Source organism: Leuciscus leuciscus (genome assembly GCF_965113295.1).
Source record: "Leuciscus leuciscus genome assembly, chromosome: 20".
Classification (NCBI taxonomy): domain Eukaryota; kingdom Metazoa; phylum Chordata; class Actinopteri; order Cypriniformes; family Leuciscidae; genus Leuciscus; species Leuciscus leuciscus.
Window position 1 is genome coordinate 23,817,858 of NC_138744.1, and position 25,983 is coordinate 23,843,840.

General features: G+C 37.0%; 1 protein-coding gene across 1 annotated transcript in view; it reads right to left on the minus strand.

Annotated features, from left to right (window-relative positions):
• ulk4 (unc-51 like kinase 4) overlaps positions 1-25,983 on the minus strand; it is a 321,586-nt gene that overhangs the window by 198,731 nt on the left and 96,872 nt on the right. The window contains exons 20-22 of the mRNA XM_082150256.1: positions 20,743-20,904; positions 14,147-14,329; positions 6,749-6,876 (exon numbers count right to left, since the gene is read on the minus strand). Of these exons, the coding sequence (XP_082006382.1) occupies positions 6,749-6,876; positions 14,147-14,329; positions 20,743-20,904 (473 nt within the window). The remainder of the gene's footprint in view (positions 1-6,748; positions 6,877-14,146; positions 14,330-20,742; positions 20,905-25,983) is intronic.

Genomic DNA, 25,983 nt, shown 5'->3' on the forward strand with positions numbered 1-25,983 from the left:
ATCACGCATTGCTAAACTATTGACAATGGACCCCCCATGATTGGGGGGATAAAGGATAATCTTTAAGCTGAAGTGACATCCAATAATTTCCTCAGTGCATAACTTACATTCCACGAACATATTCTCCATCTGTAAATGTTAGAAAGTCAAGCAAATATTTCCATTTTGCTTGTAGGTTTGAATTTCAAACCTACAAGTGTATTTTTATGATATCAGTTTTGTTTTTATTTATTTTCATTTTAAGTTTAGTAAATGTAACTACTTCTTTAAAAATAATTATTTTGTTTCTAGATTGGAATGTTGCAATGTTAGAATGTAATGTGATTTGACCCCTTTTTTTTGGATAGCGTGCTTATATAGACTGCAAGCTTACATTCACTATGTTTGTTTTCATAGCCTTCAATATGAACATTGTAGGACAATATTGATCAGGATATAAAAAAAATAAAAATAAAGTAATTTGTATTCAAATAGAAGAAAAAAAATACTGAGATTATACCACACATCACCATTCTTTGGCATTTGGCTATTGCCCAACCCTACCTTATGGCATGCTTTAAATGCTGAATTTTCCATTTTTAGCTAAGCATTAGGCTAATGATACATTATAACTGTTATATGGTTATTTAACAATTAGCCTACATTCAGTCCTGCATTAATAATTCATAATGGTTTGCGCCCCCTACCCCCCCCCCCCCCCCCCCCCCCCCCCCCAAAAAAATTGTTTTTAACACCAGTCGCCACTGATCTAGACCACTTGACACCATGAATGAGACAGTCCATAAACAGATCTAAATCATAAAGCTTCCATTATGAAGCTATAAGGAAGCACATTAAATATGAAATTTTAAATCCAGATGGATGCTAGGGAAATGCCACAAACACACTGTTAGAGAATAATCGAGTTAGAATGATCAGTTAACAGCAGTCGCAGTTAGTATTTATCACCACTGTTTTGTTAAAAAAAAGAAAAACCTTTAACAATGCAGATATTCTGCAAAGTCCATTTCTGCAGTCTCTAAAATGAAACATTCTTATCTCAATGTTCAAATTAAAACCTCCAGTAGAGCTCCAACCCCTCCTCCATCAGAAACCTCCAGAGGACCAATCCTAGAACAGACACATCTCCTCAATACCTCTGAGCTCTGCTGCAGTCTCATTGAGTTACAAACATCCCCTTTTCTGGAAACTGGGAGACCTCAATGTGTCTGCTCTGACCTGAGAGGGGCTGGACACGACATGTCCGGTTTGGCACTTCTGAGGCGGGCTGACGCACTCATCTGACAGGGCTGTATGCAGCAGACGCTGCACAGATAATTAGAGAAGTGTTTATGAGAACAGCGAGGAAACGCTCTCACTCTGGGAGATGGAACGCTGGGTCAGTTCTGACATACTCCATCAGTGCGGCACTGCTTGAACTCGAGGTAGAAGGAGAAAATGAGGAATAGAGAGAGAGAGAGAGAGAGAACATCTCGTTCCCGGGCAGAGGAAATGCTAGTGATGACAGACATCCTGTGTTTGTAAGACAGTGATGAGAGCAATTAGGAGCTTCAGCTGTTCAAGACTGGCTTCAAATTAAATATAGATGAATTAGGAGAACATGATTAAAGAAAATGACCGGTTATATTCTGAAGATGTACATACAAAAGGAATAATGAGATCAGTTTCAAGATTCATTCGTCTTATGTAAGACTGAAGGAAAGAGACTCAATTATGGAAAATGTAAGTTTAAAAATGATCTGTCATTTGGTTTCACAGTTCGAAGGTCAAGCCAATCCGTTGCCAAGCCAAAAAAAGCTGGGCTAGGAAAATCTGTTGATTGTATTGTTCATTTAATGCCATGTTTTGAAAGTAAAACAGTCTCAGTTTAAATTTTTCAGGGAAATCTCACAGTTGTCTCTGCATATTAAACTGGGACAGTATGAAAAATACTGTTAGAGTATTGTTATTTTACTCTATAAAAATTTTTTTCAGTCCTCTGTATTTTTGTTTTATGTATATGTTTATTGAGCAGATTGTTAAGTGACAATATGTGCATGAAATATATGGAAAACATCACAACCTGTTTTTTTTTTGTTTAGTTTTTTTTTTGTTTAGTTTTTTTTTACATCTATAGAAATAATTGAAGAAGAATTATAAAAATATCCAGAACAACACCCTTATCCCTTGCCATCCCAAATAGTCCCACAAAATGGTCTCGCAGCAAGATTTACACTGACATGATACATCAGACGCTGTCAGGGAGATGGTGGAGAACATTCATAATGCTTGACATCATGTTTAACACACTAGCAAAGCATCTGCAGTGAACAGAAACGTTCTCCTGCACTTTTGTTTAGCTTGTAAGCAGTTTGTATTTAAAAATACTTAACATATAGCTATTGAAATTGATTAATCAATAATCAAATAAACTATTAAAATGATCAATTAATCATTAACAGCCCTAAACCAGTTTGAAAAACAACTCTCCAATGGCAACATTTTTGGTTACTTTGGGCCCTATTTTAATGATCTAAGCGCATGGTCTAAAGCGCACTTAGGGCGTGTCCGAATACACTTTTGCTAGTTTAACGGCGGGAAAAATGGTTGTCGTGCTCGACACATGGTCTAAAAGGGTTGTCCCTATTCTCTTAATGAGTAATGGGTGTGTTTTGGGCGTAACGTGCAATAAACCAATCAGAGTTTCATCTCCCACTCCCTTTAAAATCCAGTTGCGCTCGCGCCATGATGGATTCGCTATTTACATGACAGAATTTGCAAGCGGAAAAACTGAACGCTTCTCCAGAGAGGAAACGAATCTGCTCGTGTGCGAGGTTAAAGCACGCAAGCAGACCATCTACGAGACAAGTCGGATTCCACCATATCTTTATGTATACAATAATAATCATCTTTTACATCGTAATCCTTTTAATTGTAATGTTTAGCATGTTTGTGTGCTGCTGTGTGTGTGCCTATAGGCGCACATTACTAATGCGCCCTTTAAATAACAAAATAACAAAAAAAATACTGCGCCGTTGACTTTAGACCAGGTTTTTGTTGGTCAATGGCGCAGTCTATTTCAATTGCCTCAAAATAGCAAGGCTCCTGAACTCACCTCGTTTTCAGACCATGGGCGCACAGATGGGCGCAAATGCATTTGCTATTTAAACAACGTAGTGCAGGATGTGAAAATGTCAGGCTGAAACTAGCAAAAAACACTTGCGTCGTACCTGGCACCGCACTGTGCCGGGTGTATGATAGGGCCTATTTTTTAAAGGTGACAGTTACATTGTACTTACTCAAATAAGTAGAGAGGAATATTAATTAACATCATGTACTTACTATAGAGTTACGGTTAGGGTTAGTGACTTGTAATTATGTATAATTTACTGTTATTACTATAGTAAAGTACATGAAGTAATATGTAACGATGTCACCTTAAAATAAAATGTTTTTTTTTTTTTATATATATCAAACTATCTTCAACAATAATCTCTTTTTGACTAATCCTATTTGAGGAAATGACTTTGGGAGCAGAGAGACATTTGAAGGATGAGAGAATGAAACCCATCTATTTAAGTTCCCATGCCATGTCTAGAGGCAGCTCTCCCCCTGCAATCATCATCCAGATGAAGGGTGATGAATTCTCATCTATAATCTATCATCTCTGAAATTCATGTATACACTCTAATTTCTTAAGGAGATCTTTTCATTATTAACTTTCTACCAACCAAAAACTTATAGCTTAAAGTCCATGATATTTCAAATCCTGTTATTTCAGAGAAGTGATTCTTGCAGGCAAAAAAAAAAAAAAAAAAAAAGAGAGTCTATTATACAGTGTGAAGGCTTGTGAACGGGTAAAAGTAGGCAACATATTAGGAATAATTTTAGCTGTGCTGCTATGCGTCATGAGAAAGCAACTAAGTAGATAAACACTGTCTTTAACATGATGCGCCACAACTGTTTGAGGCTGTCTATACTGGACACATCACAGCAAACATTATAAACTGGAACATTTTTTTTTTTTTTATGATGTTGTATAAAAGTGTCCATTGTGGCCTGTTGCATTGCAATGTAATGTTCGCTTTGTAAGGGATAAACCACGTCTTATCTGTGCATAAAACAATTGCTAGCTGTGGATTATTCCGCTTATACCATGGTCATTTGCCAGCATTGACAACTTAAAGCTGTTATTGTTGTTTGCATCGCAATTTTTGACCAGAAGGGTCAAACTGACATTTATTTTTGTCAGTTACAGCTCGTTAGATCTGGCCGCTTAGATCAAATACAGAGATAAAGTAGTGTGTAAGATTATATTTATTTGCATTAATTATCGAGAGAGAGAGAGAGAGAAAGAGAGAGAGAGAGAGAGAGAGAGAGAGAGAGAGAGAGAGAGAGAGAGAGAGAGAGAGAGAGAGAGAGAGAGAGAGATGATGATAAATGCGTACCTGCGTCTGTTCAGTGTTTCTCTCTATTAACAACGCTATTTTGAAGTAACTCACAGCTTCGATGTAACCCCCTCGTTGCTGATAAATATAATGTAGTGATTCAGTAGCGAAGCTATTTTATTACTAGAAGTTGCGGGCAGCGTTGAAAAGTTTCTGTGCTTCTGAATTTTCTGTTTGTGTGCAGCGGGACCTCCTAACATACGTGTGCGAGTGACGTATGCGTGTGTGTGCTTCAATGAAAACAGCGCAAATGATGTATATATCTGTGTGCTTCAATGAAAACAGCGCATTAATATTGAACTGTGATTAAACTGACTTGGAACTACCTGTGCATTAAACGGTTTTATTGCACACCTTCCAGCCAATCAGAATTGAGTATGTTATAAGACGTGTTAATGACCAGACCATGGTAAAAGACGTGTTAATGACCAGTTTAATATTTAAAGGTCTAAAATGCAGTGAATTTTGGCTTGCACTTCTGTAACCAAAGCTGAATTTCTTTTCCCATGTAACGCATCAACCATGGTCCCACAGTGGCTAAACACCCTTTGGCTCAGCCTGCTACAGTTATTGGTACTGCTCTCAATGTTTAGATGGTGTCTGGGAGGCTCAATCTTTACACTTGTGGGAGGAAAAAACCAATGAATGGCATACTAATAGTAGTCAATGAACAATAAATTGGGTCATTGGATCCCTTTTTTGGGGGTAATTGGATCTAAATTACAGGAACGTCTGTCTGTGTGTCTGTCTGTGTGTCTGTCATTCGCATATCTCTCGAACCGTTACTCCAATGGATTTCAAACTTGACAGGTGTCTTGCTACGGGCGTCTTGCCAAGTTTGACATTGTTTGGATTAGAAATGCAAAAGATATCGTGAAATATATCGGTCAAAGAGGCACATATTGACTTTTGCCGCTCTAGCCGCTGGCCACTCCCCCTCTCACACTGACACTGAGTGAGCACAGCGCAAGACCAGAGACAGAGAGGGTCGAAGAAAGCAGCGGAGCTTAAGTAGCGTTTTCTCTGAGTACACTGTGTAGCCTGCTCCCTGAATCGTCTGAATCGCGCTTATTCATTTGTGGATGTTAACTGAATCTGTAAGTCAGTTACACTTTCTATTTCTGAATTTTATATTTTATTCTGGTGCGTTTAACGTTATCGCTACTGTGTAATAGAAGCCTATGCTATTCACCAACTAAACATATCCTATTCAATGCATTCACAGTCTCTTTCACAGGCATCATTTGTAGTGGCCTACACAAACTGTTTGCTCAAGCGTAGCGTTTTCTCTGAGTTCACTGTGTAGCCTGCTCCCTCAATTGTGTAGTTAAATTTTCCATATTTATTGTATGTCATTATGTCAGTATCAGTATTTGCTTTCTACCATGCACAAATAAAAATGTCACTGAACTTTTGCTGTGTAATTGTAACAATGAGGAATGAGCACTCAAACACGGCGAACCAACAATTACTAAAAACACACACAAAAATTTATTTTGCACGGGCACTTTGCACTAGTGTATTTAAACATACAAAATCGTACATACTTTACCCTTAAATAAACACTTCTTAATTGGTATGAGCAAGCATTAATTATATTTGCCAAAATGTGTAATAATCATGCATACAAGGATATTTAGAGATGTTTGAAACATTATGAATGATGGGAAGAACTTTTGAGGAACTTTTGCAGTCATAACAGAGGAAAGTCACTGAAATCTTTAAAAACCTTCAACTAAAACAGTTACTGTCCAGTGGAGCAACAGACTCACTAGAGTTTCCATCCTCTCATGCATCTCTCCACCAACCATTTATGAAACATATATGATATTGATTTAGTCTATGCGTTTCCCTATCTCCATCTCCATGATGGTCTCTTTCTCTCTTTCTGATTCATATGTGGAATTATTTGTAGTGTGTTTGTACTTGGATATGGGGCACAAGAGGAACATCTCTCCTGTTTTTTCCTTTGTGCTTGTGTCTTTGTTTACCGTTCCGTGTATATTTGGCTCTCAGCGCTATTGAGGAACAGAAGCATTTCACTGGATCTATAACGTGTGTGCTCTCTCAATGTATTCTGCACAGTTGGTTTAAGGGATTTCATTGTGTAGAGCAGGGGTGCCCAATCCTGCTCCTTCCGATCGACCGTCCTGCAGAGTTCATCTCCAACCCTAATTAAACACACCTGAAGCAACCAGTTAAGGTCTTCAGGATCACTTGAAAATTAAAGGCAGGTGTGTTTGATTAGGGTTGGAGATAAATTGTGCAGGACAGTCGATTGGCAGGAGCAGGATTGGGCACCCCTGGTGTAGAGTGTTTACCTGGAGTTACAGCAGAGCAGAAGCATCTCTCTGTTGTGCATAAGGACCTGCAGAAGAACGAGAAAGGCCTTGGCACGGATGACTGAAGACGGACTCTCCAGAGAGCGGATTATCTTCATAACAAAGTCCTGCAAAGAGGCGTTCAAGCTGTTAGCACTGTCTTGTTAGCGCACACGCGTCATTTAAAAAGACCGGGAGGTCTCTGGACATTTAGTGTGGCATAAGCCCCAATTGTCTGACAGTAATTTGACAGTTGCTATCACTTACACAGCGAGGTGCTGGAGGGGATGGAAAAGCACCCCAAAATGCACTTGATATAAAACAGAGGTTAATAAGCTAATGAGTTCCACAACATTTAGTGGGCAGCAAATCAGGAGGAATTGATTAACTTTCACTATCAGCATAATTGGGGGTGGGGGACTGTCAAAAGCAAAACAATCCGAAACATTAGGATTAACTACAGCACGAGAAGGGGAGTTAATTAATTTCAAACGCACCTACTGTACTCTCGGCATGGATCGTAATTACATCAACAGTATTCCAAGCTGCACTCTGAGATTGCAGCACTTCCTTACCCAATTAGCCCAGTCGCTCGGTGCTTCATTGAAATTTAAATTCTATGCTAGTCAATGTATGAATAAACACGCCACGTTCTGGACTTCTATTCGTCAGGGGAATTAAGCAGTGAAATCCACAGCAGTTTATAATTGGTCCTGAGGTGATCCACTAAGTTTTAGGCACTCAAAATATATATTTTTTTTTTTCTAAAATGTAGAGTCAAATTGGAAATTTACATGCAAATGAATACAGGTCAAAGAAAATTAGCATTGTTAATCTGAGAGGGCCTTGAAGGCAGTATACAGTGGCATTTAAATCAATTTCTACAGCCCATTTTCCAATTGATCACTTCCTCAGATAAAGAGCAAAACAGAGCAGTACAATGTTTTGCTCGCTCCTGACACACCAGGTAGCATGCTGGGTAAATCCAAGACAAACATAAGTTGCAGACAGTTTCTGAATTGGGGATTAAGAAATGTATAAGTAATTTATAAGTTTATAATTTAAAAGAATTGTGTGGGGAAAGAACTGGTATATCTGTAAATAATTCCTGATGAAAACTGGACATAACTGTTAAGGTTGTTTCATGGAGATAAATGTACAAAAATAATGATTATGATTAACTAAAACTACACTACCATTTAAAGGTTTGGGGTCAGAAAAGCTGTTTAAAAAAAAAGAAGAAATTATTCATTTTATTCAGCAAGGATGTATTAAATTGTGACATTAAAAGTGACAAATCTTTTGTAACATGACAAATATCCTTATTTCAAATACAGCAAATGTGGTTCTTTTGAACTATTAATCAAAAAATACTGGAAATATATATGCAAATATATATAAAAAAATATTTATCATGGTATCCACAAAAATGTCGAGTAACACAACTGTTTCCCATATTTAAATAGTAAGAAATGAGCAACAAATAAGCATATTACTGAAGGATGACACAATTAATGATTTCTGAAGGATCATGTGACACTGAAAAATAAATAAATAAATAAATGTAAAAATAGAAGAAAAAAAAACAGAAAAAAAAAGTTTTGCCCAAACTTTTGAATGGTAGTGTATATACTACAGATAATGTTATTATAAGAGTTGTTTTTTTTTTTTTTTTTTTTTTTTTTTTTTCAGAAAGGAATTTTTCTAATATTTAGGGAACAACAGTGGCACAGAAATGACATACTTTAGCTTGAAATTTGTTTCATTATAAAACATAAACAATAATCACTATAGTAGCCTAATGAGTAAACACTATGTAATGAAAAAAAAAAATCTATAATTCTCATTTAATTTGAAACAACTGGAAAACCACAGACCAGAGTACTTCTACCTCCAGAAGTCAAGACTCGAGAGTAAAAAAAAAAAAAAAAACCTTTCTGCAGGTGTTACTAACAAAAGAAAGAATGCTGAGTGGCAGTGAGGCACAGCGCCTGTCAACGCAGCTGCTTCAGAACACTGTATAGTTGCTGAGACTAACAAAAATGGTCCGATCTTAAAGTTGTTGACCGATGAAGTGCTGCCAGTTCTAAGAGCGATACAGGCTGTCAATAACGAAAAGCAGAGAGAGATGGCACAGGATGTACAAAGTGTGTGTGTGCCAAACTGAAAGAAATCAAAAACGTATTGGCAGAACTTGTTTAAAAAAAAAAAAAAAAAATCTGCACTATATGCAGCATTTTCTTCAAATCGGACGTGCTGAACTACTGCTGCACTGTTCGGAGGGTTATGGTCAAACGTAAGAAAATGATCAGAATTGGGGTCAGTATGTACTGAACGAAACCGTTATGCCTAAGGAGTTCAAACTCTGCCATTAAGTTTTATACATACTGGCCCATTCTATCACAAGTCACGTGCAGTAGGGGAGACTGGGGGCAATTGTAACGCTCTAAATTTCTTCAGTCACACTCCACACTCAGTGACACTTTTTTATTAAAATACTGTAGTTTCTCAGCATGATAAAAACATGAGCAGGGGATTTTAATAGGAGGGGACCTGTTACAACAACTTAAATAAATGCATGGTTGCAAGTTAGGAATTCTAATTTATTGATTTAATTAAAGGGGTGGTATAATGCCCCTTTTTACAATATGTAAAATAAGTCTCTGTTGTCCCCACAGTGTGTATGTGAAGTTTTAGCTCAAAATACCCAACAGATAATTTTGTACAGCATGTTAAAGTTGTCCTTCTTTGAGGGTCAGTAAAAACGCGTCATTCCGTGTGTGTGTCCCTTTAAATGCAAATGAGCTGCTGCTCCCCGCACAGAGGGCGGAGCTTCAAGAGCTCATGTGTGTTAGCAGCTCCGATTACATACAGGCACTAAAATGTCAGAAACTGTTCTGCCTTTTATGTTTAAACTGGAGTCGGACAATGATGGAGAGACTCAAGAAGAAGTGACAACATGTAGAATGCAACAAGATGTTTCAGAATGTTTAGTTGATTCATTTATGTTGCTGATGTAGAGTTAACTATCTTCAAGTCATTGATTAGCAAATCCTGTCATGATAATCTATAAATCGCTTGAGTGATAAATGTTGTAAGATGCCTACAGAGTGACATGCTATTGCATTTGTGTTACGTACTCTATTGCATGAAAAGACGGATGCGACAGCTTGAGCAGACTCACAAATGTGCTCTACTACAACAACTCTTCCTCTTCTCAACATGGACTGCGTGTTCCCAGTTTATGTAAATGTTAGGGTTAGTGATGTCACTTTTGTGATGTCACACACGTTTTCTTTTTGTTTTCAGAATTGTAACTTTGCATATGTTGTTTATGCTCAAACAGCAACATTACACACTAACTAAAGTTAGAAAAGTGAAATCATAAATCAACCACCCATTTAAACATTTTAGGTTGCGAACATTATTTTGAGTTCTATTTACATAATCATTTTGATCATTTAATTAACTTAATATTGTGTGTAACAAAATCAAATATCTGCATTAATTTTAGTAAAAAAAAAAAAAAAAGAAAAGCCTAATGAAATAGTCTAGATAACTTTAAAATTGGGAAGTGGTTTTCCAGTTTCCAGCATGTTTTGCACAGGACTGATAAGGAGAATAAACGTTAAAATTAGGTGTTATTTTATTTATCTTTTAGTGAAAGGAAAGACATTTGAAAGAGTTCGGCCAGGGAATTCTTTCAAAATTTACTGACCTTTTAACAAATCCACACTCACACACACAAATGTTGGGTGCCCAATTTTACAGGGACTTTCCATAGACAGAATGATTTTTATACTGTGCAAAATGCATATTCTATCCCCAAACCATGCCCCTAAACCTACCCATCACAGAAAACGTTATGCATTTTTAGAGCGTTATGCATCCCTTACACCGTGTCTACACCGGACACAACAGTTGACGTGATGCATGGCGCTGCGCCGCAACAGCTAAGAAGCTGTCTACACTGGACAGCTCTGCAAAGCAACCTTTGCAAATCCATTTGTCCTTCCTATGAGAAGTATCACGAGAGCTTGGAGTCGTCATAAATACAACGAGTCATCAGTTTAATGTCAGGGATTTTTCGTGTCGCGCCCAGTGATGGGAATAACGGCGTTATAAATAAACGGCGTTACTAACGGCGTTATTTTTTTCAGTAACGAGTAATCTAACTAATTACTGCTTCCTCCTTTACAACGCCGTTACCGTTACTGTCAATAAAAATGCGGCGTTACTTTAATTGAGCTCACTGAAGCGGTTTTCATCCGAGTAGGCTCTCTCTCAGCCATAGGAGCTGCAAAGTTTTTTCTCTGGTGTGTGAGTGTTTATGAGGCGCGGGACTCGACAAAAGCGAGGCGAATGTCGCGAGCGTGCTCGACAGTGCACGAGAGAGACCGAGTGTGTCCGAGAACGCGCTCGACAGTGCGCGAGAGAGACCGAGTGTGTCCGAGAACGCGCTCGACAGTGCGCGAGAGAGACCGAGTGTGTCCGAGAACGCGCTCGACAGTGCGCGAGAGAGACCGGGTGTGTCCGAGAACGCGCTCGACAGTGCGCGACAGAGACCGAATGTGTCCGAGCATAAATACTTTATTTATAAACAAATTACACATATCAGCATTTGAATAATCTCTGTAGCATATTGGTATCATATGCAATGTTTTAATTAGTTTATATAACATAAACTCCAAAATAACCTGCAGGGAACGTTCAAACATATTTGTTTGAAGGTTGTGAGCACGTGCGGCAAACACGACTAGAATTTGGCTAAAATAACCTCTGATGATGACGTTCTCTGTAGGTTATAAAAATAAACCCCCAAAAGATTATATTGTATTATTATTATTTATGTTGATACATTGTTCAGTATTATATTGAAAGCACTTTTTGTTAAACTTACTATTGTGAGGAAGAAAATACTTCAAGTAGGCTATACAGAATGTCTACCAGTTGTAAAGGTGTGAGAGTTTTATCATTTTAATTATATGCACTAGTGTATGTGTATGTATATTTTTATTAGGCTACTATTTATTTATTTTTGGTACATTTCTTCAGAAGCAAAATTTATTTTTAGACTTATTTGTTGGCCAGTTGTGGTCTGTGCAATAAATATTAAAAGTTCTAAACCATCTATTGTTTTATTGTTGCACTATAGTAATGAAAATATTTTAATATTTAAGTTAATAGGTGTCTCTCACATTGTCCCACAGCAACATTAAAATAGTGTAGATTAGTGTACAATGTTTTATAATAATAAGATGTTCTATTTAGTGTCAATTTCATTCATTTAACATTTCATATTGGGTGTATCCAAGAAATTTCTTATATTTAAACTTTTTTGTTTTTTTTAAGTAACGCATTAGTTACTTTTCCTGGTAATTAGTTACTTTTGTAATGATGTAATTCAGTTACTAACGCAGTTACTTTTTGTGAGAAGTAACTAGTAACTATAACTAATTACTTTTTTTAAGTAACTTGCCCAACACTGGTCGCGCCGCATCCAGTGTAGACAAAATCACTCATTATAATGAGTTCTATTGTAATTTGTTGCATCACACTGCTGGCGTCTGGTGCAAACACGGTGTTAGTACGATTTATATATTGGTTCCTCATGATGACCAAAAAAAATAAAAATAAAATGTCCCTCAAGGACAAGGATTTCAGATATTACCATCACATTTTGTCTCTATAATGTAGGGTATACCTGAACCACACACAAACACACTGTAAAAGAATTTCCTGGCCTATTCAATATTATGGAAGTGAATGAGAGGGCTTTTTTCAAAAACTCTTGCACTATGTTCCAAGTCTTCTGAAGACTAATAAATAGTGTTGTAGCTTTGTTTAATGAAGAGACCAACATTTAGTGAACTGGATCAACCATTCACTGAAAAGATCTGACTCAAAATGATGATTCATTCACAAATCAGACATTACTACTACTCTTATGAACGTATGAAGATGCCAAGAATTTCAATGTATAATGTCTGTTCATCACACAAAGATATCACATAAAAGCTTTATAAGACTTTGAATGTACAAACCAGGTACAGGTCTGGGAACCATTGCTTTATATTGTGTCATTTTGAATCTTGAAAGCCCTAGTCCATGTTTACATTTATTATATTGAAATGAGTGAAACATCAATAAATGAATAGATTGATCATTTTGAGTTCCACAGAAGGAAGCAAGTAATACAGTGTGGTACCACACCAATAGGTGTGGACGATATAAGGGTGAGTTAATGACAAAATATTAATTTTGGGTGAACCACTGCTTTAAAATATTATGATTGCAACATTAATAAATCATTAGCCGATATTTTAGTGAAAAGTATTTTCCAACCATTTTAATGTTTAATGTACTCTCATTTGAGACACAGTGGGTTATTTAATTTTTAGTGTTACAATTGCCTTAATCAACCATTACGGGGAATATATAAAGACTTTTTGTACTAAATGTGATATGACTTTTTCTCTATCATGGTTCAGTACTGTATGTCTATTAATAGTTCCGTTTTTTTGTTTTTTTTTTATCAAAATAATTAAAAAGAGTGAGAACTATACAATCAGAATATGAGAGAGAGAGAGAGAGAGAGAGAGAGAGAGAGAGAGAGAGAGAGAGAGAGAGAGAGAGAGAGCAGAGAGCAGAGAGCAGAGAGCAGTGCAAGTTTAAGTGTTTTCATAAATGCACTAGGAATGCAACAAGGTGTGTAAAATCTGAGCAGTGTCCTTTGGGTTTCTTTGTACAGGAAGTACAAAACACCATGTTCTCAGGACAATTGCACGGATTCTCCCTTGCTCCAAACTTAACTCAAAGAAATCTCACATAGGACTTCACATGCTAGAATTGCTGTGTGCAACTGAATTGTGGACAACAGAGCACGCTTGTCCTTTTCTTTTTTCCCTACTGAAACTATTTTTAATACTGTCATTAAAAGTGAGAGGAAAGAGTGAATATTTTCTGAATGCAAAAAAAAAAAAAAAAAAAAAAAACCAAGAGAAAATTAAAACATCATTCATTAAGGTGCATGTTTCTTTCACACCACCACTTTATTCATATTTAAATGTATAAAAACATGTTTGGAAATTTCTGATAACCATGAATTATGCAGCTACGTCAAATCCCACAACCTCTTCCTAAACATTGCCAAGGCCAATAAAGTATTTATTTATTTATTAAGACTGTACCTCACAGTTTACATTTTTACTTTAGAAAACCAAAACCTGCTATGATTGTTTGGAGAATGTTTGGTCTGGATCAGAGTTGGGTAAAATGCATAACTAAATAATGAATTTCTGTAATTGAATTACTTTTGCATTGAAAATGTAAAGTAAGTGATTGCTCTAACTTTGACAGCCCTAATAAATATGTATGCATGCGCTTGTATGTACATACCCGGTCCTGTACCAATCTGTGGGAATGTGCTCCTGATGCTAACATGGCAGCGAACATAGTGAGCATGTGTTGCTGGACACGGCTGATGCCTGACACCAGGCAGCTGAGGATGCTGGGTAATCCCACTGTGTCAATCACACTCTGGAAGGCCCCAGCAGATTGGCGTGTTATTTTACACAGAGCCTGGAAGGACAGATAAATGGAAGAAGACAGGTGGGTGGAGGTGGGCTGAATACAGTATCTCTAATGCTGCTGCTTTTTTGTTACATAATATTATTTATTTATTTATTTGGAGGAATGTAATGTGAATGTCTTATTAAAAGGTTAAGAACCTTCCAGTATAATAACAGCAAGTTGAGTTAAAGGAAAAAAAGAAGAACGTGTCAGTTGATTTGCATGTAGGTCTGGAGTAAAAAATAAAATGAACCTAACCATAACATCATGAACTATATATTTAAAGGGGTCATGACATGAGAAAACAAACTTGCCTTGAACTTTTGACATAAAGATGGTCTTTGAACCATTAAAACATCCTGCAAGTTTCATAGCTTAACACTCTGGGGTTTGAGGTTTTTTTTAGGGTAGATCGGCTGGATCAAGTCGCTCCTCACAATGAATCCGAAACCACAGCTCTTGTGCGCTCTTCTTCTGAGGTAAATTTGTCCAGGATTATTCCTCACCGCATCCCAAAATTATGCAGAGTAAATTAATCAGATGAAACTTTATGTGTTTTATCGAGTTGATGTGACCGTTGTTTGCTGAGATCAATACCATATGCATAGCGTGTGGAGTCCATAGGCGTGCTCACATTAGGGGTTAATGAGCTCACATGGAAACAACTGTACATCTATCTATTTTCAGACAGATTAGATAAACAGAGAATATTTATCATCATTTTGAATTAGATCAAAGTACAATGGATATATTGCTCATGTCTGTGTGACAAGAATTCGCTGAGTTTTGTTTTATTTTTGTGATGCGCTCCAGAAAAAAGTACACAGAGACCGAGACGACAGAAAGCACACCCCCGTTTGTTCTCTTTATTTTACAAAAGCACGTTTTGTTTAGATTGTAAGTGGACACAAAAGTTACAAATTATGTATTGCTTTTATCTGTATGATCATAAATGGAGTATTTTAAGTCGATTTCTCTGCTATGTGAAAAAAAATCATTGACATTGTCGAATAGTTATACATCATCGTAACAAAGGCCATACTACTGGCATTCAGTTACTTAACGTTGACATTTGCCTACAATGGATGTGAGCGTCACGTCAGGTCAAAAGCAAATATAACCCATTATAATTACTGACACGGTCTAAACTGGACACAGTATACAAATGCACATTCAGTTTCTGACATACTCTAGGCACTTGAGTCTGTCGACAACAGGACAAATGAAAGATCGCTTGCTTTGACATGTCCACTTTAAACAGCTTGTTTGTGTCTCTGTACAGAAGGAAGTTCAGAAGGATCCCAGAGTCAGAAACATGTGGATGGTTTATTTGAATGGCGTTCCGGATCGCGTCGGAGATATGTTGTTCAGCACATTTTGTTTTGTAAACGAGGAACAGTGTAATGCAGAGTTCGCAAAGAAAATGTTGTTGAAAGTTGAGGCGGCCAACTGTATTGGATCTAACACAGCTGCATCACAAACCATAAGTAAATTATTTCATAATGCTTTGTCTCTAAATGATAGTATTATATACAGTAGATAATGTTTTCAACATTATAAGTGAAACTAGTGATGCACCGATGTGAAAATTGTGGCCGATACCGATAACCGATATTAATATTGCTGTTATGGCCGATACCGATGTTTACCGATGTCGATATCTCTGTATAGAAAACTCATTTTTATGATAATCAAATAAAGAGCTATTTTCCAAAACACATAATATATATATATTTTTTTTACTTTTGTCATTTATTTTCAGAAATGACTGATATTGGGCACCTTTACCTATGTGCAAAATATGTCATCAGATTTTCAGAAGAAAAAATAAATATTTATATAGAAATACATTTTTATAAAGGATACAAGTGTGTCCTGAATTCACACTATGAATAAGGATGAAAAGGCAATGAATAGGCAATGTCAATGTCTGAGAGTTTTGTATAACATGCTCATTGGGTTAAATGGTGAGATTGACAAGTGCTGAAAAACTGTACTGTTGAATTTACGCCTCCAGCCTAGTTCAACGATTGTGTAGGCTGCTCTGTACCTAACCTCTGTCATTAAGAAACATCCAGAAATTTCCCAGATATTTATAAACACCCCTCAGCAATCTCTGATATATTAAGTGAATCCCAACAAAATCCCAGTGCATAAACTTTCGATTATGTCCATGGTTCACATCAACACACGCTGAACACTTGCTACGTGTACGTGCTACGTGTAGGCTAGAATAAAGTTGGGCTGCAGCTACAGTGGATATTTTAATTGTTAGCGTGCTTTTCATCCATTCAATGGTGAAACGAAACTCTTCTTATCACTCAAGGAAGATATTTTTCCACCTCCACATAGGCTGTTTTTTTTTTTTACTAGGGTGACAATACATCAAGACTTTAGAGTAAAAGCAAGCTGCAGCCGATCGATACTGTATAGGCTACTGACCCGGCCTGGATGTGTACGTGCATAGCCCGAAGGACGTTAGCTTAATTTCTACTATGTCGCCAAATATATGGATTGAGCCAAACTGGACTGTTTGGCAAGACGACTGATGTTCTTTGCAATTCCTATTACGACCATACAACTACATTCTGCCTGATACTAGGGCTGTCACTTTTGAGAAAAATCTAATTCGAATGGGTATCAAATATCAAGCAATGTATTCGAATATCTACGAGTCAAAAAACGATCAGTCAAAAAATGCGTCATGAAGAGGAAAAAAACACATAAGTCGCACTGGACTATAAGTCGCATTTATTTAGAAATTTTTTTCACACACAAAAAAAAACAATGTTACGAACGGGACAGTTCTCCGTTACGTACGTGAGAGATCTGAAAGCGGCACTAAAAGACTGCTTTAAAACTTTCACAGAGACCTCAAACAGAAAGCACAAAGCTTGTCTTTAAATTAAATTTCGTTTTGTATTAATTGTATCTTAATTTTAATCAATGTTTCATCAACCAATTGCCTGGATTTAATAAATAAGAAATATAGTAGAAAATATTTAATCACGACATGGAGGCGCCAGCGCGTGAACCTGGAGCTTGTCTCATAAATGAACCGAAAATCAGCGTATAAGGTAGCCTACTTGCCTCACAGACCTGAGACATGTATAGAAAGCTTGAAATGTGTACTTTTAAAAAGACCAATTCAAAACGAAAGAAAACAGACTGTTCTCTGCTTATGTCATCCGTATGAAATGTGCATTTCTCTCAGGCGCGTTCACTACTGCGAAGATCGCGAGTCAGCATCGTCAACTTCAACTTCACACATCAAATAAACAGGAATGATTATCGGCGCTATTTTGACATCGGAACGATACCGATGTGTAAAAAAAATGACCATATCGGCCGATATTATATCGGCGGCCGATATATCGTGCACCACTAAGTGAAACACAAGAAACATTATAAAATCCAAAAAAATCCAGGTCATGACCCCTTTAAAAGTTCATTATGTACGCAGTGTAAACCACAAAACAAGATGCATGAACATACATGTAGGAATATATTTACAATGATGCAAAAACAATAGACTTAAAAGTACTCCTTATCCTACCATAAGATATCAGACATCATTACAGCTTTCATCTGTCATTCACGGTCACAAATAAGTGGCTGAACATTCTGAATATTTAAGTAAATAAATAAATAAATGAAAAACGAATTCCAAGTTTACTGGGTTGTTACACTCACAAGTTATAGGTCAATTAGTCACTATGGTCCAAACCCAACTATATATTGGCCTATCTGCTAAACAAACAAAGATTCAAAGTTGTTTTGATAACTTATGGCAGGTTTTTAGTTGTAGTTAGTTGTAGCGCCTTAAATGAGCAGAATTGCACATTCATCTCAGAATGCCCTTGTCTATAGGTATCAAGTTTCTTTATGTTTGGCAGATAATTAATCAATTAATCAAAATGGAAGACCTCCTCTTCAAAATTGCCTTGGCTTATATCTTCACAACAATTTGAGGAATCAAAATTATTTTGATAAATTTTCATTACGTGGGTCTTGAGATAATGCGTACCAAATTTCATGCAAATCAGACCAAGAACCTAGGAGAAGCTCAAAAAAGATAATTTTCTAAACATTTTAAAATGGCAGAAACATTTAATAGACGTTAATTCCATTTGAATTCTAGACCATACGGTTGTGAAGATATGAAGAAGACATACACAGGCTTATTATAGCATCCAACGTGAAAGACTCCCAGGACAGTTGACAGCTGTTGTCCCAATGGGACAAATAAAGAAGATAATTTTCTAAAAGATCTAAAAACTTTTGTGCTTGGACCCCTAATCAATGACAATATGCAAGGTGGCTCTGATGTTAAAAATTTGTATACACAAGTTTATACACTGTTTTATACAGTGGTGACAAAGTCTAAAACAACACTTAATATCTGGAATTCAAAATGTAATTTGTACCTGGAAAATGGTACAATTAAAGGGATAGCTCACCCAAAAATAAAACTTCTGACATGAATTACTCACCCTCATGTCGTTCCAAACCCTTAAAGGTGCCCTAGAATGGATTATTTTATTATTTTATAATGTTTCCTAGTGTGCCCTTATAATGTTAGTATGTTTTTTAGATCAAAATTTGTTATAATTTAGAAATAAAAGGCATATTTCCTAGCCTGATTTTATCCTTTGATTTGAACACTCAGTTTGAAGGGGCGTGTCTGCTGTGAGACTTCAGTGTAAACGCCCTCTGCTGTGATTGGCTGACATGCTTGCATATGAAATATCTGGCATTAAATGTAGAGCTATCAGGAAAACTTTTACTATTACAGCTTTTATACGTTTTTACTATTACAGCTATCGGGATTAATAAATCGTGAGAAGTTTTTTAAGTATTTAGATCTATTCCCATCACATAAAAGGTTGCAGTGAGCATTGAGCAGATGACAGTCTGTTGATTGCGTGAATGAAGATCTTATCACTGCAACGCGATTTACTGATGCATAAATAGTGTTGAACGACTTTGAGAGAAAGATTATCTGTCTGAATTTGAACAATTACACATCAGAAATTCACATAACCCACTGGTTCTCCAGAGGCTCGGATGAAGGAGCTAAAAAATATGTTTGTGTTCATTTGTACATCCAAACACTGAGCAACTGCCATGCTTCGTTCGCTCGTTTGCAAGCCACAATGTCTCTCGAGTAAAAAAACAATATCGCGCTGGATCTAAATAACACAGTGTAAATTACCGTTAGTAAAATCACTACTTACCGCTTGCGGGAATATAACGTTAGTTGAAATTGCCCCCTTCGTCAGTATGAGACGCCGAGAGAAGCCTGGCTGCTTGATATTGTTCCAGGTTAGAAAAAAAGTCTGCGGTGAAATGGGCAGAGCAACTAACAACTTCGAATTAAACTGTAGCGGTATCCGATTATATATAGATAGATTATAGATAGATCTGCCATTTTCCCTATGATCCTCCTCCTGCTTGTTTCTTCACCTGCAGAACTTCTGATGATTCGGCTGCGCAGTTTCGCCTGGCACTGAGCATGGGCTAGCATATGCAAATTTTTGGAGGCGTACATATTAATGATCCCAACTGTTGCGTCACAGTTGGTGTTATGTGGAGATTCGCCTGTTTTTCAGGGGTGTTTTTCAAAAACGAGATTTAAATAAGAAAGAGAAAACTATGGTGTTTGAGACTCACTGTATGTCATGTCCATGTACTGAACTCTTGTTATTTAACTATGCCAAGATAAATTCAATTTCACATTCTAGGGCACCTTTAAGACTTTCGTTTATCTTCGGAACACAAATGAAATGTATTTTCAATGAAATCTGAGAGCTTTCTGTCCCTCCTTTGACAAACGGAAGCTCAAACATGCTTGAGCTTCCATTTACCGCAACTGATGTGTGAGTTGATTAATGTTTATATGTGAATAAATGCCTAAATTCAATCTGTTTATAATATAGGGTGATCGTCCCTCTTCAGAAAATTTTGGACTACCACTCGACTAAACTTTTTGAAGCATCAAAGTGGTAGTTGCGTAGATGTCTATGGAGGGACAGAAAGCTTTCATCAAAAATATCTTCATTTGTGTTCCGAAGATTTACGGGTATGGAACGACATGAGGGTGAGTAATTAATGAAATAATTTTCATTTTTGGGTGAACTATCCCTTTAACATGAAATTCCCTGCACTATTTTCTTTGACCATATCATTTGTGCAAGCTCAGATTTCCTTGCAGTGGGTCGACATATTTTAGTGCAGCTTGAATAAAGCACATTTAACCAAAATATTTTCAATCTCACGTTGTTGCTGAAAAATTCAGATGCATTGAGAAACTTTTGTAATCAACTCTTTGAATGTAACATGAATTAAACAGTATGAACTGTTGAGCAGTATGCGTTTGAACACCCTGTTAAAGTGATGAGAATGATGTGTTTGATACTCACAGATATAGCGCTGACCCTGAGTGCATCCACTGTGGAGTGTGTGAACAGAAACCAGAGTGCAGGTCCCACCTCTGCAGTGATGAATCCCTGGGCGTATTGAGACTCTCGGCTGCACACATTCTCTATGGTTTTGGCAGCCATGTGGTTCACCACCAAGTCCTCCTGAGAAAAACGAACCCCCCATAATTCATGAACATTCAGCTATGGTTTAAATCAATATGCACAAAGGTTGCTGTAGTCTGCCAACATTCAGTGTGTTACCAAGCACCTGATGAGCTCTAAAAGAGAGAAAAATGGGTAACGCTTTACAATAAGGTTTCATTTGCTAACATTAGTTAAAGGACAAGTTCGGTATTTTACACTTAAAGCCCTGTTTTCAGATAGTTTCTGATGAAATACACCGGATAAGATTGAAATTTGGACAAATGCTGCTGGCTTCTGTGGTAGCACCCCCCCCACCTCCACAATGGTTGCATAGGTGCACTGGAATAATCCTTCCTAAAACGCATTAAACTTTCGTTTACAAAGATGTGAAACTCACCGAGTGGTCAGGGGTGTTCACTGATATGCTCACACAAAAATCGCTGCAAAAGATGCTTTCCAACAGGTTTTATCGTAGTTTTTGTCCAACTCCATTGACTTGTTTTGGATGAAAAACTACGATAAAACCTGTTGGAAAGCATCTTTTGCAGCGATTTTTGTGTGAGCATATCAGTGAACACCCCTGACCACTCGGTGAGTTTCACGTCTTTGTAAACGAAAGTTTAATGCATTTTAGGAAGGATTATTCCAGTGCACCTATGCAACCATTGTGGAGGTGGGGGGGTGCTACCACAGAAACCGAAAATTCTCGGGCCAGCAGCATTTGTCCAAATTTCAATCTTAACCATTGTATTTCATCAGAAACGATCTGAAAACAGGGCTTTAAGTGTAAAATACCGAACTTGTCCTTTAACATATTAACTGATATGAACTAACCATGAGCAAAACATTTGCTGCTGCAGCCTATTTGTTAATCTTTGTTAATGTTAGCTAATAAAAATACAGCTGTTCATTGTTTGTTCATGTTAGATCACAGTGCATTAACTAATGTTAACAAATACAACTTTTGATTTTAAAAATGTATAAGTAAATGTCGAAATAAACATTAACAAAGATTAATAAATGCTGTAGAAGAGCAGTTCATTATTAGTTTATATTAACTAATGTAGTTAAAGGGATAGTTCACTTTGAAATTAATTTTTGGTATGTTTTAGCTTACCTCAAGGGCATCCAAGATGTAGGTGTCTTTTTTTCCGCAGTAGTTTCAATTTTGATATTTTTAGGTCAAACCGTTCTTGTCTGTCAGTCATATAATGCAGGTCTATGGTCACGGTCTCAAAACACAAGCACAGAGTCCAAATTAAAACAATTCCCCGTCATCCAAATTAAACAATTCCCCATCGTAAGTACACATTGATGGCCTAAGACACGAAACGAGCGGTTTGTGTGAGAAAACGAACAGTATTTATATCGTTTTTACCTCTTATACGCAGACATGTCCGAGTGATCTGATCTGACGTGTATGCAGACTGGTGCATAGATATATACACACTAGATGTCGCCTTGTCTACGGCAGTTCATTGGAACGAAGGCGACATCTAGTGTATATATCTATGCACCAGTCTGCGTACACGTCAGATCAGATCACTCGGACATGTCTGCGTATAAGAGGTAAAAACGATATAAATACTGTTCGTTTTCTCACACAAACCGCTCGTTTCGTGTCTTAGGCCATCAATGTGTACTTACGATGGGGAATTGTTTAATTTGGACGACGGGGAATTGTTTTAATTTGGACTCTGTGCTTGTGTTTTGAGACCGTGACCATAGACCTGCATTATATGACTGACAGACAAGAACGGTTTGACCTAAAAATATCAAAATTGAAACTACTGCGGAAAAAAAGACACCTACATCTTGGATGCCCTTGAGGTAAGCTAAAACATACCAAAAATTAATTTCAAAGTGAACTATCCCTTTAACTAATGTTAACCAATGAAACATTGTAAAGTGTTAACGAAAAATGTTACATTATATCACACTTACTAGAAATAAATAAACTGAATTCACTTAATACACATTGCTGGTCTTATTGTTAACAATTCATCAGTACATAATTTATAATAAAAAAAAAGAAGGAGTGGGGTAACAATTTACAAAAGGGTAATTAATGAGCAACACATTTGTTACAGTATTTATTAATCGTTGTTAATGTCAGTTAATAAAATAAACTTAATTTTATTCATGTATGCTCAGGTTCATTTAATAAGATAAAACATTTTTTTTACTTTAAAAATTAGTAAAATGTTGAAAATAACATCAACTACACAGGAAAAAAATGGTGTAGGATTTACTTTGAAACGACTTTCACTCAGAAATTGCAATTTCACAAAACAAATGGCAAGTGACACTGAATTAAATGTTTGTTTGTTTTTAAGTAGAAAGACTGAAATAGTATTTTCTTGTAAAAACATACTCCAATAATATGTGTTATATTTACATCTTTGGAGGAAAAAAAAACCTATAAGACCATGCATCAAATAGCACATTGTGTTACCAAAAAAATAAAAATAAAAGGTATTTGTAATCTTTAAATCAAAATGTAATAAGTTGCTCTGCCTTTTTAATAACTTTTACCTTAATACTACTGTATTATGTAACACCCACTTTTCACAATCCAAACAATTCCCATTGGCTAAAATCAAGCCCCATAAGATTACAAGAATAAAATGGCTTGCTAACAGTGTTTCATGTGGACTTTAAAAGCAATCAATCTCTGAAAAACAACAACAACAACAACAACAACAAAACATGACTCAAAAGAATGAGCTGTAGCATTAAGTATTACACTCAAAGACATGTGTTCATACATCCATTTGTAAGTGGGACACACAGACCTTTATGAATTTCACGCAATTACATCATGACCCAATAGTCCCTCAACACCCTCCAAACTTGAGTGAAATAATTTCCTTAAATTTCACACCACAGCAAATCTCGCTCGCAGATAACGAGGGGCAATATGTAGAGATTTAGCTGGCTGTGTTTTTTATGTATTTGGACCCCTGTCCTTGAGCGTGTCTCTCTGCAACCGTATCTGGTGGAAATTAAACATTTAACAGCATTCAACAAACGGCAGGCACGCAGAGTCGAGTGAGGAAAATAGCAAACGGAGAGGTTGGGCATATCTTAGAGGCGCAGTTACACTGTGCACTGCTGCTATGCAATATGGATGCCTTCACTGTAATGTAGTTCCTAGACCCCGTCTCAAAGCTACAGTAAAAGAAAGTTCACCTCCGTCCATAGAAGAGGTGCATTAATGCACATACTGTCTCTCGGAGGCAAAACAACTAGAAAGAAGTCTGAAGTAGAATATTCTGACGCAACACTAATAACACAGCAGCTCCTCCAGAGTCCCTGGCCCCCATCGTAACTCTTTGTGCTGGAGTCTGGTGGTCTGGCTTCGTGGAGGCTTTAGGTAATGAACTAGAGCTGGCACTCGCTAGAGCAGGGGAAATGACTGACAGCTGCTACAGGGCCTTGTCAAAAAGGCATAGAAAATGAAACTAAAAAACACCAGCCTGAGGTTTCTCAATAAGAATTTAAATTCCACAGGACAAATACGCGTATTGTAGGCGAGTTTGTGCTTTTTCGAATACACACTATACACACACTATTTCTACTGAGGTCTGAGTAAGATGCTTTAGGGATCATCTGGCTGCGGTGGAGGGGAAGGGGTTTTGTAGGCTGCCCTGACTAGATGGACTAGAAATTACCCGAAACTAAACGTACCAGAGCACATTTCTCATCCGTCTGCATGCACACACAAACACATTTGTGCTTTCTTGTGACCAGGACAAGTCTACAGAGCACTATCCAGTGCAACTCCATAACCTGACCAGCCAAGGCTCCAAACTAAAAGAAAATGACTGGGTTAAGCACAGTGTGAAAAGCACCTAATGATTCATGAGTTATCGGCATTCTAAACCCCACTTTTAACCCTGGGATAAAGGAACATTTCACTCGTGCAATTTAGAAGTAGGGTTCAGATTGCTTTAAAATCGGGTTATGAAACCCTGCTCTGTGAAAAATACCAGAAATGACCTACTACTTTTGCAGAGATTCTGAAGTGCGCATTAGATGGGCACTTTACTATTCCATGAGGTCACAGGAGAGGATTTGTGAATGGAGGTAAAGCGACGCAACTGATGCCATAGGTCACATAACAGTGATAACATGCCAGATGTAGTATGTCCGAATTTCTTTAATACTACACACATTCATACTATGTGGAACATACAGTAGTGTACCAAAGTGATGTCTGGAGGGGATTGGTTTGGTAATTTGTTTTTAATGACCCTACAAGTTTGATTAAACCTTTAAAATATATAAAAAGAAATTATAAATAAAAATAAAAATTATATATATATATATATATATATAATATATGGGCTGGGCGATATATCACATGACAGGCGCATCTCATCAGTAAAGCCGGTTCCTTGATTAGTAGTAAATCGCCTTCACCTGCTTTCAGATGGAGCGGCATAAAGAGCCGTAGTTAACTGACAAGCTGAGCCATATCGCATTAATTATCGCTGGCGCTACGTCCGCGATATTGATGCGATATGGCTCAGCTTGTCAGTTAACCCTCTGAGGTCGGCAAACGCGTCGGCGCTTATAAGAGGATTTTCTTCACATTGTAGTACAATAAACTTAAATTACTCCGTCATTTATGGTTATACAGAAAAAAGAAATATAAAAAAAGAATCTGTGATATTTCTACTTTTGTATGTGTCCACTTACAATCAAATCAAAACATTGTGCTTTTGTAAAATAAAGCAAATAAACAGGGTGTGCGTTCTGCCTCTCCGTCGCGGTGAACTTTTTTTTCTTGAGCACGTCTATAAACTGAAACAAAACTCAGCGAATACTTGTCACACATTTATGAGCCATATACCTTTATACACATTTAAGTGTGTACTTTTAAATGATCGGATTCAAACTGAAAACAAATATTCTCTGTTTAAGTAATTTGTATAAAACCAACAGGATGTCCAGTATCTCAAACGCTTGCTAATTACTTTTAATTCGGCCACGCCCACTCGCGCAAAAGTGATTCACATGCAAATTGTCCACATGGGACGCGAACGCCCTCATTACCTCAAACACAAAACACCTAAACACTTCACAAGTCTC